General features: G+C 37.1%; 2 protein-coding genes across 3 annotated transcripts; one reads left to right on the top strand and one right to left on the bottom strand.

Moving 5' to 3' along the window:
• Nucleotides 1-44: 44 nt before the first annotated feature.
• Nucleotides 45-18,240, bottom strand: LOC5516841 (tyrosine-protein phosphatase non-receptor type 4). 2 transcript variants are annotated; one of them, XM_048724409.1, is made up of 34 exons: nucleotides 17,915-18,240; nucleotides 15,535-15,642; nucleotides 14,670-14,712; nucleotides 14,406-14,484; nucleotides 14,254-14,298; nucleotides 14,092-14,144; nucleotides 13,876-13,949; nucleotides 13,318-13,364; nucleotides 12,140-12,227; nucleotides 11,706-11,794; nucleotides 11,440-11,503; nucleotides 11,032-11,129; nucleotides 10,190-10,252; nucleotides 9,595-9,663; nucleotides 9,248-9,291; nucleotides 8,944-9,058; nucleotides 8,780-8,864; nucleotides 8,140-8,180; nucleotides 7,823-7,865; nucleotides 7,606-7,662; nucleotides 7,443-7,529; nucleotides 6,852-6,921; nucleotides 6,263-6,447; nucleotides 6,029-6,064; nucleotides 5,787-5,877; nucleotides 5,637-5,698; nucleotides 5,368-5,451; nucleotides 5,220-5,282; nucleotides 4,100-4,231; nucleotides 3,509-3,563; nucleotides 2,065-2,158; nucleotides 1,377-1,512; nucleotides 1,126-1,171; nucleotides 45-570 (listed from the first exon to the last, which is right to left on the bottom strand). In XM_048724409.1, the coding sequence occupies exons 1-34, from the start codon at nucleotides 18,059-18,061 to the stop codon at nucleotides 539-541; spliced, it is 2,625 nt and encodes an 874-aa protein (XP_048580366.1). In that variant the 5' UTR covers nucleotides 18,062-18,240; the 3' UTR covers nucleotides 45-538. The 2 variants fall into 2 exon arrangements, with proteins under 2 accessions (XP_048580366.1, XP_032242658.2); XM_032386767.2 differs by having other exon boundaries at nucleotides 15,517-15,642.
• On the top strand, nucleotides 2,705-3,482 carry LOC116620855 (F-box only protein 36-like). The gene has a single exon (XM_032386768.2). The coding sequence runs from the start codon at nucleotides 2,807-2,809 to the stop codon at nucleotides 3,356-3,358; it is 552 nt and encodes a 183-aa protein (XP_032242659.1). The 5' UTR covers nucleotides 2,705-2,806; the 3' UTR covers nucleotides 3,359-3,482.
• Nucleotides 18,241-18,865: the final 625 nt, after the last annotated feature.

Raw genomic sequence — 18,865 nt, forward strand, 5'->3', positions numbered from 1 at the left:
GATTGACTCACAGACCATGGAATGAATAAACAGAACCAAGTGGAGACATTAGCAGAAAACTTCTATTCATGAGCACATAGGAACTGTTCCAGCTCCCTAGCTAACTTACTGTCAATTCTTAGCTAGTTCAATTATGGTTAAAATCAAACTCAAACTCTTAAAGCTAAGTGAAAGTTTAGTATAAAATAGATTGTTTTACATGCTGTTTCAGCTAATTTACAGACGCACTATTTTGCCTTGTGCGGTAGTAAGGCCGCTATTGATATCCATAACTTAAAGCTGACTACGTCTGTTAAAATGTTTCTTTAATAATCTATCCACCGCTCCCTGTATCAAACATCTGGACGAAGTTGAGAAGTAACAGTTCCATTTTCTATTTCCATATTTTGACTGCTATGCGTCGGTTGCTGATTGGACGGCTGATGGTGACGTCAAGGGGGAATGTCGATTTCGAGTGGCGCGCGTTCCAGGCGCGTGGTATCATTTCTACTCACGTACGGGCACGTGTTAGTTTGAGTTCATTCGGTTTCTTTTAATCTCAGCTTATTGGCAATGGACGAACCACCTCGTCTGTACAAACAAATTTGGAAATTAAAGTTCTAACTTATACACATAGCTGCTAAATCAAAAACAACACAAAGCTAAGAAACAATTCAATTTTTTTTCTTTAACCGTAGAGGCGAGCTTCGTGTCCTATCGCTTAGGGTATAAAATTTGCACCGAGTGCAGTCCCGTTGGGTCCTCTAGAAAATCTGATATCCCTAATGGTGTCTTCCATCCCGACCCACACAATACTAATCAAACTTCCTGTCACCATGCCCATACAACTGTTTATTTATAATAGACGTTAAGATTTCGAAAATGAATGATAACCCCTGTAAAGTCATCACGACAAAGGTATAGGAGTCCTACAAGACTGTTTATAAAATGTAAGTTTTTTCACCTGCTATCCCTTAGGGTTAAAATTAATTCCCTCGACAAGCATGAGAACTTTTTCAAAGCCTACGAAACTACGTGACACGCAAGTCGGAGCAACAGACTACGTTGCTCCGACTTGCGTAAGACCTTGCCATAACCTCTATTTTGCGACTGTCTCTGAGAGTGAACAAAAAAGGGTGTACGTACCGTCATACGCTTTTAGCGTAGCTTCACAGACGAACAAAAACTGGCCCTAGAAAACAAAAGGCGAATAAATATTAAATTTGGCCCCAGCTCAAATCCCCGCTGAGAAACTATACGCATCCTTGGGGACCAAGGCCTACGCGGTGACCAGAAACGGGAGAACGTACTCCCTCTTCCGGTCTCCGCGTAGCCCTGGGTCCCCGAGGATGAACTATAGGTTGAAACGAGGAGACGATGACAAATATCATACATACGGGCGTCTGAATGAGAGACCCTCGCTGATCGCGCATGCGTCGAACAAGCTCGAGTGGATAAACGGGTTCTGCGCCTTCGATCATTCCGAAAGCGGTCTCGATGAACATCAGTACGCCGGACCGGCCCACGCCAGCGCTGTAAACAAAAAAAAAATATGAGCTGTATATGAGACATATTTTACAGTCTTTTTTATAGGTCTAGCACGTGAAAAGTGCTGAGTCGATAACAGAACGGGAACGAGTGATCGAAGGATTGCTTGAAAACGGTGTTACACAAAACAAGACCTAAGTCATAGTCTGCTAATCAGGGCATAAGTTTAACCTTCATAGGAAAAGATAAAAGGGGCTGACAATCGGGCTACAAAAGTAAACAAACCATCTGAGTGAGAGAAAGGATTGTGTGTTCCTGCTAATTTATTGATTTTCGATGTTTTAACACACTGCCTTAATGGCGAATACAATATAGAGCGGCAGATACAAGGGCTGAGGGTCAACTGAATTGGGTAGATATCCGCCCCCTTTTTTGAGTAAAAAAATTAAAGTCATATATCTTTGTTTTGTATAAACATACATAGCATAAAACTTCCGTCTGGCCCATCTAATCCACCACCCTAAAAAATATGGATCCGCCCCTGCTATGAGGGCGTTATGCCACGGTTAGGGTGGTGCCGGTTATCACCATACTGACCTGCAATGAACGACGGCTGGGGTACTCGTCCCCTCGCGGTAATGCCTCACACTGTGAACAAACTCAAGGAAGTCGGTCGCGTCATCCGGGACGTCTACAGGGAATGAGAAAATGTTATAAAAAAGGAACAAGCTAGAAAAACAAAGCAAAAAAAGAAGTATATGTAGTAACAATACTACGGCCCATCTTTTAAATTATTACCACAGCCGCGTACACATCTGCCGCCAAAAATTGGGTTATCTTTAATACTATCTTTTTTTCGGCATTATGACTGAGCTAAGCCACAATGCCTGTAACGGCACCTTTGAAGTTTGCCTACTTTTCTTTTTCTTTTCTTCTTTTTTTCGCGAGCAACATCAAGAGAGAATGCTCTCTTGGCAACATTCATTACCTGGGAGATGTATCGAAAGCAATAGTATTTACGAAGCTTATATAAACAATATTTGTCCAATAAGAAAATAATGCCGCCAAAGGAAACTATGGAGACTGTTTGATTAATTTTGTAAATCAATTGCATAAAAATCCCAAAGAAAATAATATCATCAAAAACGCGCCAAATTGGTTGGCTCTGATTGGTCAGATCTTTCCCGCGTTTTTCTTGCTTGCGAAAAAAAAAAAGACACGACTGAGACGAGACTGAGAGCGTGTGCGTACAGGAACAAAAAAACAACAACATCAAAATAACATTTATCTATCAATTGCTAGAGCAAACAAGAAATATACAAAGAAAATCTGCAAAGCAATGAGCAAAGGGATCATATACGTTGAAAAGGCCGGCCAAGCGCCGGCCCCAAGCAAAGATTTTCATCAGATTGTGGTGAACGAGACAGAGGTGATTTGGCGAACATGGCGAATAGCGGTTCGACGGGAGCAGAGAGCGGTACCACCAAGCACTAAAAAAGTACTGTGGGCAGAGTTTGATCAAGACGAACTTCTACAGAGCGACATCCACCGTGTCTTTGGCGAGGAAATGCTTCGGCTGGTGCATGGTATAGCTTGTGGAGACTGGTTGGTGAGATTACCACCAAAAGTTGTTGTTCGACTTTGCGCGTTTCTTCACCTGATTGATGTTGTTCGTCTCAGCACGCTTAATAGATACTTGAATAATATTTGCTCAAGTGACGAGGTGTGGACAAGGATTATCAAGCAACAATGTCCTGACATAACGACCGAGATGAAAAATATGGCCAAAGATTTGGGATGGAAGAAGACATTTTTTGCAAACAAACTCCACCACCAAGTCGCTTCCCGTAAATTAAGAGAGGAGGCAAAAAAGCACATTGTCTACTACTAGAACTAGCTTTACGAAGAACACGTTTACAACCTCCTCAACATATTTTTAAAACAAATTGGTATATTGTGTATACAATGGTTGCATGTTTTATCAAGAATAAAAAATTTGTTCAGCCCGAAAAAAAGTTTTTTAAATAATTTAAATTCTTACCGTGGTCCGGCCATGCGAGGTACTGAAGTTGGATGATAACTCGACTTCGCAGCGTCTGCCAGAGGCAAAGCAAATATTACTTATTTTATTGATGAAAAGCATCTAAACTGAAATGACGAGAAAACAATGCATAGATAAATAAGAGAAAAACGGGAAAACTTTCACTTATTACATTAACGTTGGTATTAAAAATTGCATTACGGTGGTGTATGTGTAGGATAAAACTTTAATCATAAAAATACTAATACAAAAACTTGAGACATCACTACGGTTAAAGCTTTTAAAAGCTCCTGTGGGCTTATTTCTTTTCTTTTTTTTTTGTCGTGAAAAAGAAGGGGTTTTTTAAACAGAGAGAGGGGGCTTTATTAACAATCTCTTCTGTTTTGGCACTAGGACGTTTTGGCCCTCAGATGCTATAAACTAGTGTACGCTTGTCTCTAGTAATATTTGGTATCTTTTTACAGATAAAACAAGAACTAAACACTTTTACTCTTGTGCTTTTTAGGGAAAAATAGGGGGGCTTAATAATGAGAGGCTTATTGTCCCGAGAGGCGAGCTTTATTATATAACAGGTGAGAGGGTACCACTTACCGTGGTATCAGTGACATACATCTCTCGGTACACATACGATGGAGAGAAATCGCGGATCTTGTTACACACCACCTCCAGGTTTCCAAAAGTCCAGGTGTCTTCACCTTCAGGCCAGTACTGATGACATTTGACCTGGAAATCCAACACCACACATGACATTTGACCTGGAAATCCAACCCCACACATCACATTTTACCTGGAAAACCAACACCACACATCACATTTGACCTGGAAATCCAACACTGCATATCAAATTTGACTTGGAAATTAACAGAACACATGGTACTGTGGCATGGCCAGGAGCCCAAAAAGCCCACATTTTCTCTGGTATTTTGAAGGAATGTCTCATATATTTACTGCATTTTTGGATGCTGAAAGGGGGGACCTGGCCCCGGGCTATGCCTGTGTTAATCTTGGGACAAAGTAACACAACACATGGTAATCTTGGGACAAACTAACACAGCACATGGTAAACTTGGAACAAACTAACACAACACATGATAAACTTGGGACAAACTAACACAACACATGGTAAACTTGGGACAAACTAACACAACACATGGTAAACTTGGGACAAACTAACACAACACATGGTAAACTTGGGACAAACTAACACAACACATGGTAAACGTGGGACAAACTAACACAACACATGTTAAACTTGGGACAAACTAACACAACACATGGTAAACTTGGGACAAACTAACACAGCACATGGTAAACTTGGGACAAACTATTACAGCACATGGTAAACTTGGGACAAACTAACACAGCACATGGTAAACTTGGGACAAACTAACACAGCACATGGTAAACTTGGGACAAACTAACACAGCACATGGTAAACTTGGGACAAACTAACACAGCACATGGTAAACTTGGGACAAACTAACACAGCACATGGTAAACTTGGGACAAACTAACACAGCACATGGTAAACTTGGGACAAACTAACACAACACATGGTAAACTTGGGACAAACTAACAAACACATGGTAAACTTGGGACAATCCAACACAACAAATGCTAATTTGAAGACAAAAAATGCTTTTGCCAGCAGCAAAACCTTCTAATAGCATAAGACTTTTTATCTATTTGCATTTACTAAGACTGAACTCACCCTTCCTCGTTCCATTGTTGTAGTCAGCATTATGACCAAAGTGGATTCTTGTTCCCATATCATCTAGAAAAAGCATGATTTAATATAAACCAATCATCCAAGTTATCTAAGACTCAAAATAAGACAAATTCTGGTTATTAAAATATACCTGCCAGAAATCCCCACAGGTTTTTTCAAGAGGACCTTGAGCTGCAATGTATCGTAACACAATCCCACGGGATGGCACCTCCATCTTAAGGGAAAGAAAATTCAATTACAAAAGAAATAAATACATGTACAAAAGGCATGCTCATACAACAAATGATTGAATCCTTGGGTTAATCAAAGAATAACTTATCCTTGGGAATCCCTCCCTCTTTGATGATTTTTTGTTTTTCCGATATCTTGGGATACTGTTACATATGAAATGTTGCTTACATTGACAAAGTTTGCATTGATGTAATCACTGCCTTTGAAAAGCTTGACACGAGTTTCATCATCTGAAAATTAAACAAAATATGTCATTGAAGAAAACCAATGATTAAATCTCAATGCAATGCTGATCAGTGCAGCAGGAAATATCCTTACATGGAAGGATGTCACGGTATCTGTTTTTAGGAAGATTTTCTGGTTTTCTGGCGTCATCCATTGCCATCCCTGGCTTCTTTCTGTACAGCTCCTAGCAAATACAAAATGTCAAAAAGTTCAGTAAATCTATACCAAAACATATGGTGCATCACCAGTCCTGTAAGCAACAACTACTTTGGGTAGGGTGGTATAACTTGTTTACAAATAGTTATTATATGTATATAGAGTTATCAACTACTTACTTGGAAATATACAAGGAGGTCTCCACTTTCTAGGTTCTGAGAATGAAGAAACCAATATTCAATTGAAAAAAAGCAACTAGGACAGGATAAAGGACATTTAAAATTCAATTTACTTGATAGTCCGGCTACACACCAAAATTCTAGCTATTTTTTTAAAATAAGGTTATAAAGCTAAGAGCAGGAGCTAGGGTTTTGAAAAAAAGCTTGTGGTCTTTGTTGTAGTTTGATAATCACCTCCCTAAGCTGTTCTATGGAGACTTTGAGGCCTTCACAGTCCCTCTGCTGTTGCTTTTCCCTCTTGGATACAAGAGCTGCCTCTACTTCCTTTTCGTGCTTAAGTTCCTGTGCATTGTATTGCTCTACAGAGACCGTGTGAACAGGAGAATCATCCAGTGACCGGGAACCATTAGGTGCAAACACTAGAAATAGTGACAAGGGAATCCTTCAGTAGTGTTAAGTAATTTTCAAAAAGCAATCTCATACAATAGGTGAATTGTAGACAATAAATGCAAATAACAGGGAGAAAGGGGAAGGATGAGCTCAACTAGTAGGTCTGCATAAAGAATGGTGGCTTACTGATTACTCAAGTGATTACTAACCATATGGTCTGATTACAGGAGTGATTGCTAACCATTTGGTCTGATTACAAGAGTAATTACTAACCATTTGGTCTGATTACAAGAGTAATTACTAACCATTTGGTCTGATTACAAGAGTAATTACTAACCATTTGGTCTGACTACAAGAGTAATTACTAACCATTTGGTCTGATTACAAGAGTGGTTACTAACCATTTGGTCTGATTACAAGAGTAATTACTAACCATTTGGTCTGATTGTCAAGATCAGGGTATTGCTTCTTGACTGACTGACACTTCGGATTAAGTCAACAATCTATAAAACACAAACAATCATTCACAGATGAAAATTCATGATCATGGGTTGTGGAGGCAGGGGCCCTCTTCCTTATACAACTAGCTTTTATGTAAATTCTCTGTAATTTACCAAATGACCTTCCAACTCCTTGTGATTTTTTTTCTCCCTGCTCTACCAAGATATGCTGAGCAATGCCATAAACAGTAAGTGAACATGTACTGTACTGCTTATGTTATTTATGGATGGCCACTAAAAAAAAAAACAAGGATGGGGAGGTGGGTGGGTGAGCTCACCTCTATCCAGTTTTTTCTCTGATTTTTTGGATTTTTTTTTTACTTTAAAAGATCCATAAGACAGCATAAAATTGTACTAAATGCAGCTAAATTGAATGCAGTCATTGGTGGTTTCTTGTTGGTTGTGGTTTTCTTGGGATGAGGTACAGATCATACTTTCGGGTAATGCTTATTAAACATGATCTTGGCAAAAAAAGGCCAACAATAGGCGCACATGTAGATAAATCAAACAAACAGATCTCCAACCTCTTGATGGATGAGTCCCTTCATGGCCTGCCCATTGATAAAGATAATCTCATCTCCTTCTTGTAGCTGAGGCATACACAAATCTGCCTGCAAACAAAACACAATAAATTGTACAAGTTAGCAACAACAAGCAAAACATTGGTGTCTAGTAATGTTTGCTTACCGGTGTTCCACGAGCTATCTTTGATACAATCACAGGCAGATTGATGTCTGCACCCCCCTGATAACAAACGATTATGCTTTTGTTATACTATGACCAAATAATAAGCAGAAAGATGTGTATTTTGATTGATAAAATCTGCTGTTGAGAAAATTAAATTATCGAGAAACAACATGATGATGGCAATCTTAATTTTATTTTTTTAAACAAAATAATTTACCTGCACATTAAATCCAAATCGGCCTTCCTTGTCAGGCTCCATTCTACAATATCAAGGATTTAGTTAACATACAGCCTGTACCAAAACCTTAAATTTCTTTTCATCCATTTCCATCCATGTAATGTGAGATGTTCGGAGCATAATAACTAATAATAAAAATAAAACTTAACAGAGCTTGATAATTATTTTGGAATCTTCTACATGATTGTCTGTTTCCAAGCAAAAATAATACTTACATCACTCTTCAACCGTGCAATTGCCCTGTTTAAACATCTCCTATTGAGTAGACCCCCCTCTACCATGATCACAATACACACCTGACAGTGATAAGTCCTTCTTGTGGTGTGGAACCATTAGCCTGTTAAAAAAGCACGTTAATCACATTAAACAAAGCACAACTGACACTAGTATAACAGGCACTGAGAGAAAACCACATACCAAAGGTTAGAGAAAGAATTCAGTAAAAGAAGTTTATCAACAAAGAAAATCCTGAACAATGAAATAGAGACAGGTTAAAGAAACATACCAAAGATTTGTCATCATAGTTGGCAGAATCCAACGAGTCAAGTGACGCAAAGTCCAGCTTACGCTACAGAATACATGGAGAGTTCCACACAAAGAAGAGGAGGAAAAAGAGAGGGGATAAATAGGTCTGTTTGATGTCTAAGCCTGTATGGCGTAGATGGCTTTCTGTCTGTCTCTGTTTGTCTGTCTGTCTTACTGTCTGTCTGTTCTGTTTGTCTGTCTTTGGCTTTCAATTAATCTGTCAGTCTCGAATGGCACATTGGGCTAACACCATATTGTGTTACAGACAAATCAGAGGTAAGTCAAGGTTTTGATAAGGAAAGAAGAGAAAAAAGTCCAAAGTTGATGTCAGGTTTAAAAGTTCCAATAAGTTATCAGATCAAGTTAGTCACTTTGACATCTAGCTCTAACTACATGTTTATCACATAATACCTGTAGTTCTGGGGTAAGCCCTGACTTAGTTGCTCCAACGTTAGCACTAGTGCTCAGAGAACGTTTGAAATTTGTCCTATCGAGTCTGAAAAACATTTTGTGATCAAATATGTGACAATATGACACTATAATCCAATATCAACTTTCACAGCCTAGGAACTCACTTTTCCGTGCTGTTTGGTGCAGACGCATAGTGAAATGGAGGGGCATGTTTCTCGCCATACATTGAGTCTTTCTCAAATTCTCTGTCAAGATCAAGTCGTCGCAAGCTTCTTGACCCTATCAACAGTGAATAATGGGTTGTATCACTAGCTATCACTTTTACAATGCAAATTGTGTAAATAATGTCCATAATATGCAGGGGTACCTCTTCATAATGTCCATAATATGCAGGTATAATCATTCATAATGTTGATAATATACAGGGGTACCTTTACATGATGGCAATGATAAATAAAGCATACTTACAGGTCCCAGAGTCACTGCGTTTAGAGTATCGTCTACTTAGCGTCCTGCCACAGGAAACAGATTTGGTCAGCCTGTTTTTTTCATCACAATTGGCGACTTTCACTAAGAAATCATGTGTCTCTGGCTTTTGGTGGCAAAATGACAACAACAAAAAGCAACTTACACAGTGCTTAGGCCAGAACATTTTTTTGTCAGAAAGGGCATATTATCATTGAAAGATTTTATATTTTTTGACACATTGGGCTGTGGTCCCTGTGGTTTCTGGGGTTCCATGATGGTTTCTATGTTTATTTTGCCTTGAATTACATATTTGAAGAAGAGAATAGGTAAAATATACATATATTTACCTGACAATCTTGGGCTCAGGCCGAGCATGGGTCCGACTCTCTTCAATAGCCTGGTACTCAGTCTTCCCTCTGTGAAAAAAAAACAACACTAACATTACAATCATGAACTATCATTATAGCTAGTGTCAACATAGTCAACATCACCACCATTATCATTCAGAAATTATTATCAACAATATAATCTTCACCATCATTAATACAAACTATTATCATTAAAGTCAAAAACCATCATCACTACTACATAACTTATCATCATTACCACATCATCATCACCACCATGACTTTCGCCATCATCTTTGTCACCAAATCCCAATCATCATTATTACCAAAAACATCAACATAATCATTATTATCACCATCTTGATTATCTTTATCATCATCATTCATCACCACTAACACCAACTTCATTGCCAGTATCATCTCTACTATAACCATTATCTTGACCTTCACCTTCAATAAAATCACCAACAACATATACATCAACATCATCTACCCTATCGATCATAACCCACAATTATTGTTACCATGACAACTGATACCACTGGCACTGTCCCCATGACATGAGTCATTGTTGTCATCACTTAAAAACACTTACTTGTATCTATATTTGGATCCCATTCTGAGCACACGCTTCTCTGTTGCTTTGGGATAATGAGTTCTGGGAATTGGTTAAGAGCAACATTAACATTCATTGAACTGGCTTTTTCCAATAAACAAGAATAAAATACTTCTCTTATGATCTCTCTCATTACAACAAATGATAATTATTTTATCTAATACGACATTTTAAAGAGTAAAAATTTTTAAGAGTAAAAATTCTTGACAAAAAAATGCCCAGCGATATGGCACACTAAAATGTTCACTAAGATTATAAATATTGTCACTCAAGTGAAAAACTATAAACAATCGGCATTACTAAAAGGCGGAACCGCAGGAACCAGTATATTTCGCTTAGTCATAGGGGTAGGGATGTCATACTAGGATCACCATTCATTTCCTTTCTAATCTGAACAAAAAAAAACATTCCGTTGTGAAATGCTAAGACAACATCACTAAGCGCAGATGTTCTACGTTATTTCACGCTTATTTGACATTCTGTCATATGCAATTTGTATCCATTTGTATCGGATTAGTAACAACAAAACCCTTGTTTTAGAAGCGCGTCTCGTTAGAGGTAACACAGGCAAGCGTTCGTAGTTTTAGCCTTCGTAGGTTTAGCGTTCCGATTTCCGTCGAAAGTTCCGAATAAGAAACAAAAAGATTCTTGTTTAGAAGCACTGGTTCTGCCGGTTCCGCTTTTTAGTAATGCCGAGAAACAATTAATGAGCAATCATTAACACACAAGCAATTTGAGGCACAATGAGTATAAGCATAATTTTAGATAGTTCTATAAATAAAATGTTAGTCAGTGTATAAAGTCCAGCTGATGACGTTTACCTGTAAAATGAATGGTATTCCACACACACTTTCCATAAATTCTTGCAAGATCGATATGTGAGCATTTGGAAACCAATGATGTTATCAGTCCACTCATTCTGTAATAAAAATAAGCAACAGTTGAAAGCTTTAAAAAGTACTAGTAAGTAATTGGTCTTGAGCCAAACTTGAGTACTAAAGAGTTTGGGCACTAATAATAATCAACAGTCTTTTCTGTAGTTGTTCTTATGTTGTTAACCACTTTTAGAAAGGTAATATTTGTTGACTGACACAGGACTGTGATTGAGTCTGTTATTAAGAATTGATAAATACCTAATGTTTCTGAGTTATCTACAGGCATTGGTTTCTTTTCTGTATAATTGTAAGATATCGAAAAGACAAAATTTGCTGTCTGTTACACTAACTTACCCAATCAGGGCGAATTTGGATAAAGAACCTCTTTCGTTTAAAGCACACTTTGACTATCTTTGACCTGGAAAGGGAAAATACTTGGTTACGGTTGTTGTGTGTTATCCTTCCCTAAAAAAAATTGAAAATCTGATATAAGAAAGAAAAAAACAGCTGGAAAATGAAGAAAATATTGTGATTGTTTCACATAAAAAACAGCGCTGGCCATTATTCCTGAAACTATTTAAAGTATTTAAAATGTCTAAGTACTTTTTCATTCATCTTACCAAGGAAAAAAATTGATCTTGCATTTGTTGTGGTAGACAGTCAAGCCAAGAGCAGAGACTCCAAGAAACAGGTCTGTACCATCATGATCCTACAGAAGCATTCCACAGTAAGAACATCATCATCAACACCACAACAATCATCATCAGCATCAGAAAGAACATTATCACCACGACCATCATCCTTTGCACAGATCTGTACCATCAAGATCCAACAGAAGTGTTTCACAGTAAGACAATCATTGTCATCAAGAACAAAATTATCATAATCTTCATCATCATCATCACTGACGTCATCATCTCCAACCATCATTAACAACATCACCACCATCACCAAGAACATCTTCATCTTTACTGTCATCCTCATCACAGGTCTGTGCCTTCATGATGCTACAGAAGCATTTTACAGTCAGAAAAAGCACATTAAATGCATTTACCTTTGCACAGTGAAGGTCAACACCGTACAGGTCAAGCGTCTTGGCAACTTCCAGAAAATTAAATTCAGCATCAGCAGGAGTTTGGCCTCTGGAGAGTTAATAAGGAAAGTGGTAAGTTTATTTTCAAGTCATTGCAAGAAGGATAGGTGCATTAATAAAATTAGCTGACAAAGCAAGAGACAAGTAGAAGCCATCAAGGTCACTGGATAGTGCTAATGGGAGGGGAGTGGAGGTACACCCTATGCCCATCCCTAGCTACCCTCCTGGGAAGGTTTTTCTCTTTTTCTGCCTTGCTTTGCTCGTTTCATGTTGGTCCTGTGTTTGTTTGCTTGCTTGCTGTTTTTACTCTAAAGATATATTATACTCACTTATTAATGACTTTAACTCTGATCTCTAGTTTAACTTTTGGGGTAGTCCATATTTAATAAGCCCCAGGCTACAAGGAATGCCACCTTATTTGTATTCATATTAGAGCAAAAAATGGCACGAAATTTTCCAATTCTCATATATATATATATAAGCTCAAGATTCCACATACAAGGAGTTCCTCTGACCAAAAGCTTAATTTCAAATTTTAACAATATTTATATATTAGTGAGCAAAGCTGGCTTAATTTCTGATCAGAGCCTGACTTCTCCCTAAATACGAGGAGAATTCATACTTTGAACATTTGAAAATTGCACTTCAAGCCACATATCTTGAAGACAAATCCATTTGAAAAGAAAAAAAAAACACTTTTTGATGTTGTTTTAAATAACATAAGGAACCTCTATGCAAAAATTCAAGCTTACCGAAGTTAACCAGACCTTATTTTTGGAAAAACTTTTTTTTGGGAAACAACTTGTTATTATTTTCTTTTTATATGAAAAAAATGTATTTGTTTTCCTTGTTTAAACAAAAAACTGAACTGAACACTGGACAGTGCTAATGGAAGGGGAGTGAGGCAGAATTCACTACGCCCATCCCTGGCTACCTTCCTGGGAGGATCAGTATCCAGCGGGCCTCCATGTGAATAAAAAGCCAGATTGTAAAAAAATAAAATAAAAGTAGACATTTAAAATATAGAGGGCTCCAGGTTATTTAGATAAAGGGAAAAAATACAAAAGGGTCACAAAACAAGGGAGAAGCATAAAAAAGCTGATTTTGTAAGATAACTACCACAGGAAATATTCACTTACATGTGGTGCTTGTGGAACTCTGCCGCTCTTTCCTCAAAGTCATCAGTCTGAATAAAGCGATGAAATAAACCTCTTTAGTAAATTGCTGAGGGGCAAACACTAAGACATAAATGTTTTAGGGCTCTAAAAATATGAAATCATAAAACTTAAGTAATAAATATAGGTTGTGGTCCCTGTGTAGTTTGATAGTTCTTATTTTTTTTATTGCATTTTGTTATTAGAAAAATTGTACTTGATTAATCAACTTTATGAAGAAGATTGAATTTTGACAGTAATATTTCAAAATACCAATTTAAATCTTTGAAAGTGTCAAATGAAAACTTGGAAAATTAGATTTAATCTGACTTTGACAACTTTTTTACACTTTTTTTTTGGGGGGGGGGGGGGGGGGGCTGTGTTTCAGTTCCATTCTTTAAAGGGTTTTTTTTTTTTATAATTTTTCAATCAGCATTAAAAATACTATACCAACACCCAAGGGGTGAATAATATTAATTTGAGTTCTGCCTATGGCAAAACAAACATGAGACAATATACAAGATGAATATGTCATTGTTCTACCTGGTCAGGGATGAATCTGAATTCTGAGACATAGCCATCCAGGTGGAGTTTAGGGTCATAATCACCTAACTCAGCTAAAACATGTACCAAACACAATAAATTAGACATTTTGAACAGGAGCTTTTCAAAATCTATCTGCTAACAGCCGGGCAACAAAGTTTTTAGGCAAAATGGTCTTTCAAAATTAATTTAAAAAACAAGCATACACATATGTACCTTGTAAAATGTAAGAGGAAAGTTCAGCAGCAGTATCATACAAACAAGGCAATCTATAGAAAAGTCAACAAAAACATATTGAGAAAAAAAAAAAAAAACACACAGTAGAAATAGTATGTACAATATGATAAACATTATGTATTATAAGTAAACAAACATCACCTTCCAGTAAGGATGTCCCGCTTTATTTGAAGATAAAAATAGTATCTGAAAATGCAATTGTAAAAAAAAAGTGATAAAGATTCTTAAGAAAATAAAACAATAACTTTAAGTGGAATGTTGCCCTTAGTGGAATGTTTTATTGAGAAATGTACCTTGTTAAGTCCTCAACTAGCTTTGATGGATCAGATACAAAGAAACGTACACAGAAGTAGAAAATATATGGAGGTGTTCCTAAAAGAAAAACAAACTTCATAATTTCCAACACAAGTTGTCATTGCCACTACTATGTATATATCTCTCAATGAAAGCCACAATTTTTGTATCATTGCAATTGAATCAAAAGTAGCCAGCAGCTACAACCAGAAAGAAAAGGTACAAAGCCAACTCTAAAAGCAACTCACTAAAACAACACCCACCTTTTTTTTGCTTCCTTATTATTTTATCATCCTGGAGCCATTGCTATTAAATTAAATTAGAAAATAAGTAGTTAGTGATTTGAAAATTTAAGGAAAGAAAACAGAATTGATTCAATTTGTATATCTACAATAAAATCTTCCATAAGTTTAACAATACTTTTAGCCCATGTGTTATAGCCTTGGTAGAGTAGGTGAGCCATAATTATAACAATTATTCGGAAAATGCTAAATAAATTATCTCAAAAAAAAGTTCTACAAAATGTTGTCGTCTGCAACATGGCTTTTATATCTTAGTCCCTAAGTGCAGACAGCCTGTGAATTTCGCCAGCATAAAGGGGGGCAAAGCCGGTTTAATCAACATGTTTTACCTGATTTCTACCACATTCACCAACCCAATTTCGTAACACTAGTGGATCATACATTCTGACTGATGACAGCATCAGTAAGTGTGTACAAGGGAGACCAAGACAAAACTGGGATAAATCCTAAAGTTGAACTCATGAAATGCAACTAATAAAGGATGCTTGTATATACAATGCTGAGTCAAAAGTCCTATCTTCTAATAGTTGCTAAAATTATTTCATATAAGGGATTTCTAAAATAAATTCCCAAGAAGTCTGAGCTAAATACACAAGTCCTATTGTAGTGGCACCCCTATTAATTAAGTGCCGCACAATACAAGTGGCCGCTTAATGGAGGTTGGCCTCTTTAATGGAGGGTGGTTGCTTAGTAAGGGCAGTGCTGTAGCTTGTTTACCAGCCAGTGGTAATGCACTGTCTGTAACTATCACAGCCTACCACAAAAACATTATTCAAGTAAAATCCATCAAATACACAAAATTATCTACCTCTTTTGCTCCTCCTACCATGTTGTCTGGGGAGTCGCTAACATACTGAAGGCCGAAGTAATGCTTTTCTTGGATATCCAGATGCCGGAAAACTTCATTAAGCAGAACAGTCCCCTTGGCATTTTTCTGAAAAATAAAAATATGGGAATCAGGAATTTAAACAGAAGTATATTTTTTGCTTAGTTCCTACTAGATATGATGGCAGGGGGGAGGCAAAATCTTCATTCCCAAAAGAACAGATAGTCATACTACATATACTAAACAAAAAATATATATAACTTTTTAACATGCTATAAAACAAGAACAAAATATTGAACTCAAAAGATTTCAGAGCACTTGACAATACAATACACAATTGAGCCAAAAAACATCCAAGAAATTCTTGATATTAATAAGATTCCCCTTTCTTTCATAAACAGGGCTGGAGACTCAGGAAAAAGCAAACTCAAAAAAGTATTACTAGCTTTAAAATCTTATATTTGTGTTTTCAAACTCTCTAGATCCAAGAAGGAAAAGCTTTGTCTGGCTGGCTCAATATCTGTAAAAATGTATTCCTAATTTCTAGTCAGAAAGAAAAATTGTTACGATAACTAATACAGGTGTAATTTTAAGCTCTAAACCAATTGGCAAACTACCATCTGAGGTACCATCTGAATTACCATCTGAGGTACCATCTGAGGTTGACTTGAGCATCTTGTCATAAATAAAGTACTTGAATAGCTGAAGTGCACCCATGACAAGTTGATTGTGATGTCATCACTTATAAGCTAAAGTCCTTAGGCATTGTAATACTTCATGGATCAATGAGTACTTATAGCAAATATAGTGTATTGAAATCAGTGATACCACATATTATACACAACCATCTGATCACTTTTACTTTACAGTGGAGTGCAGATGTCTATTATACATTTGTTGTATGCAGTAATTACAAACATTCCAGAAGGAATGACTCTGGTATTACATGAGCTGGTACAAGCACTGGTGCTACTATTTTTTAACTACATTAAATTGCTCCATCTGTAAAAAAATTTTGCAAAACAACATTCACACATCAGTGTGAAATGTTATATACAATAGCAGCATGCTTTTACTGATGGTATATTGCTTATTATATTATAAAACTCAGGAACCTCACAAGAACAAGCGATTTGAATGGTTGAGATACTCAGGATAAAATGCAATATACACCTGCTAGGACTATCCACCTCAATGAGAATGGTATTATTGTTAAGTAGAAGCTCAACAACATATTATGCAAAAACAATAGGTCGATTCTTCACAAAACAGCACATATAATCAAATGAATAACTTAGTTTTAAGGTCAAGACTTTATATATTTGGCTTTCAAGTTAGGGATATGTGATCCATTTTTGAATCAAGTTAAAATAATAATAACTATTTTCAATCTCTCCTTCTTTGGAAAGTTTTTATTTGTGTCCTTTCAAAAAAAGACATAAGCAGGAAGCTAAACTATTCAAACAAAACCAAAGAATTGTATTTTGCAAGTTCACAAATAATAGACGAGTAAACCACATTCTTAAACATCTTTCAACCACAACTTCGAATTGCTGATCTGCCCCGAGAGATGCAGCATTCTCATACGCTGGTTTTGGTGAACATAGTTTCAAAAAAGATTAGTGGTTTAGATAAGAACGAGCAAGGAACAATATCGAAGCAAAAGCCAAACCTCACACGTTCCTGTAAAATGCTTTTTCAAAACCACAGGAACAGCCAAAGGCCACCTTGCTACAAATTGTCTTTAAAAGGTTTTCTTTCCCACCCATCTTAAATGTTTTCTTTGTAAACCGATATAAACTAAATTTGTTTTCTTATAGGAAGAGAAACGAATTGTGTTATCTTAAAAAGATTGTTTGTATTTGACAGAATATTGTCAAATTACATACAGTTCCCTTTTTCAGACGAGTGGGAATAAGTTGGCAAGTGGAAACTAACTCAAATGAGCAGCATTTAATTAATGGAACGGTTTAAGTCTGTGGAGTGGATACAAATACATGACAATGAAAAATGCACGTCGTAAAACAGAGCATGCCACAACTTGGTTCTATTTATCAATCACACAATTGGGTGAACAACCCTACAACTCAACCTTTCCCGGAGCCTGTTTAAAATTGAATTATAAATACCAATAACAAGCCGAGATACACTCGTTAAATCTCGCCTGTGAATAAGCGAGAAGCTAATGAAAAATCTGTTTCATTCACTGGCGTACAAGCAATTTTAGCGATAAGCTCTACAGTGAATCGATTTTCATAACAACAGTATTCCATGACATTCAATTCCGCCGGTTTGACTAGACCATTTGATTTTGGACGTAGCAGTTCCTAGACTAGCATTCTAACCACGTTAACAATGTACAAGGCTTAATTCTACTTACATCAACGTCGATTATGAACTCGGAGTCGTCTAGAAGTTCCACCACACATCGTATTTTCTGGGGGTTTGTGTTTCCCGTGCGCGCGAGTTCAGAGCCTCGAACACTGTACATTCCACTATGAGAAGCGGACCTGAATTTCCTCGACATATTTCGACCCTTTCCTCTTAAACTCAAACATGAATAAACAAAATAAATCCCACCACTGCCTCAAGGTAGGAATGAGTTCTAATGTTAAGATATGCGAGACGTTAAATTGCTTTTGTCACTGGTGTTTTGGTCAGAAAACTGACCCGTTTGATTGGCGATTATTTCAAGGGCGCTCGATTTCTTTCTCCAAGTCACGTGGCTACATTTATAAGGGGGGAGGGGTAGGAAGGAAGTGTGTATTTTACAGACGTTCGTCTACATCCGGTATGAGAAATTATAAGTTATAAATAAAGTCATTTTAAAGGATTCAGCGTTACCCGCAAAAGAGTGTATATCAATGATAAAGAATTCTCTGTCAATATGAAGTCAAATTATTGTTGCATCAGGAGTCTATTATTTAGGAAATGATATGTATTTGACCCAAGTGTCATCGAGTGTCTGCCGAAATGCCCGCCTATCCATGCGATTGTCTGTAACCCTATAACGTCAAAACATTTTGGGTTATTCGGAAATGTTTTATTCTCGACTATTGGGAACCCTGTGCGCGCGGCGCACCTAGGTCTTCGCGCGCACAGGGTTCCCAATATTCGAATATAAAACATTTCCGAATAACACACAATGAGAGCCGGCTAGCAGGCTACTCAAAACAGTGATGAGTCTTTATATTAGGGTCTTGTAAGAAATGTTGCACTTACTTAAGCTACAGAGAATATATCAATTCAAATAATGAAGCAAAGATCACTGGTGCTTATTTCCCAGGGTTCATTTCCGGCACGCACTTCCTGTAAGGAAGGGAAGATATGA

The sequence above is a fragment of the Nematostella vectensis genome, chromosome 2 (assembly GCF_932526225.1).
Source record: "Nematostella vectensis chromosome 2, jaNemVect1.1, whole genome shotgun sequence".
Classification (NCBI taxonomy): domain Eukaryota; kingdom Metazoa; phylum Cnidaria; class Anthozoa; order Actiniaria; family Edwardsiidae; genus Nematostella; species Nematostella vectensis.

Coding starts and splice junctions, on each gene's coding strand:
- LOC116620855 (XM_032386768.2), top strand. CDS start 2,807: ATGAGCAAAGGGATCATATACGTTGAAAAGGCCGGCCAAGCGCCGGCC.
- LOC5516841 (XM_032386767.2), bottom strand. CDS start 18,061: ATGTCGAGGAAATTCAGGTCCGCTTCTCATAGTGGAATGTACAGTGTT. Junction 6,065..6,262: donor CCATAGAACAGCTTAGGGAG/GTGATTATCAAA, acceptor CTTCATTCTCAG/AACCTAGAAAGTGGAGACCT. Junction 1,172..1,376: donor GGTCTCTCATTCAGACGCCC/GTATGTATGATA, acceptor TTTGTTTTCTAG/GGCCAGTTTTTGTTCGTCTG.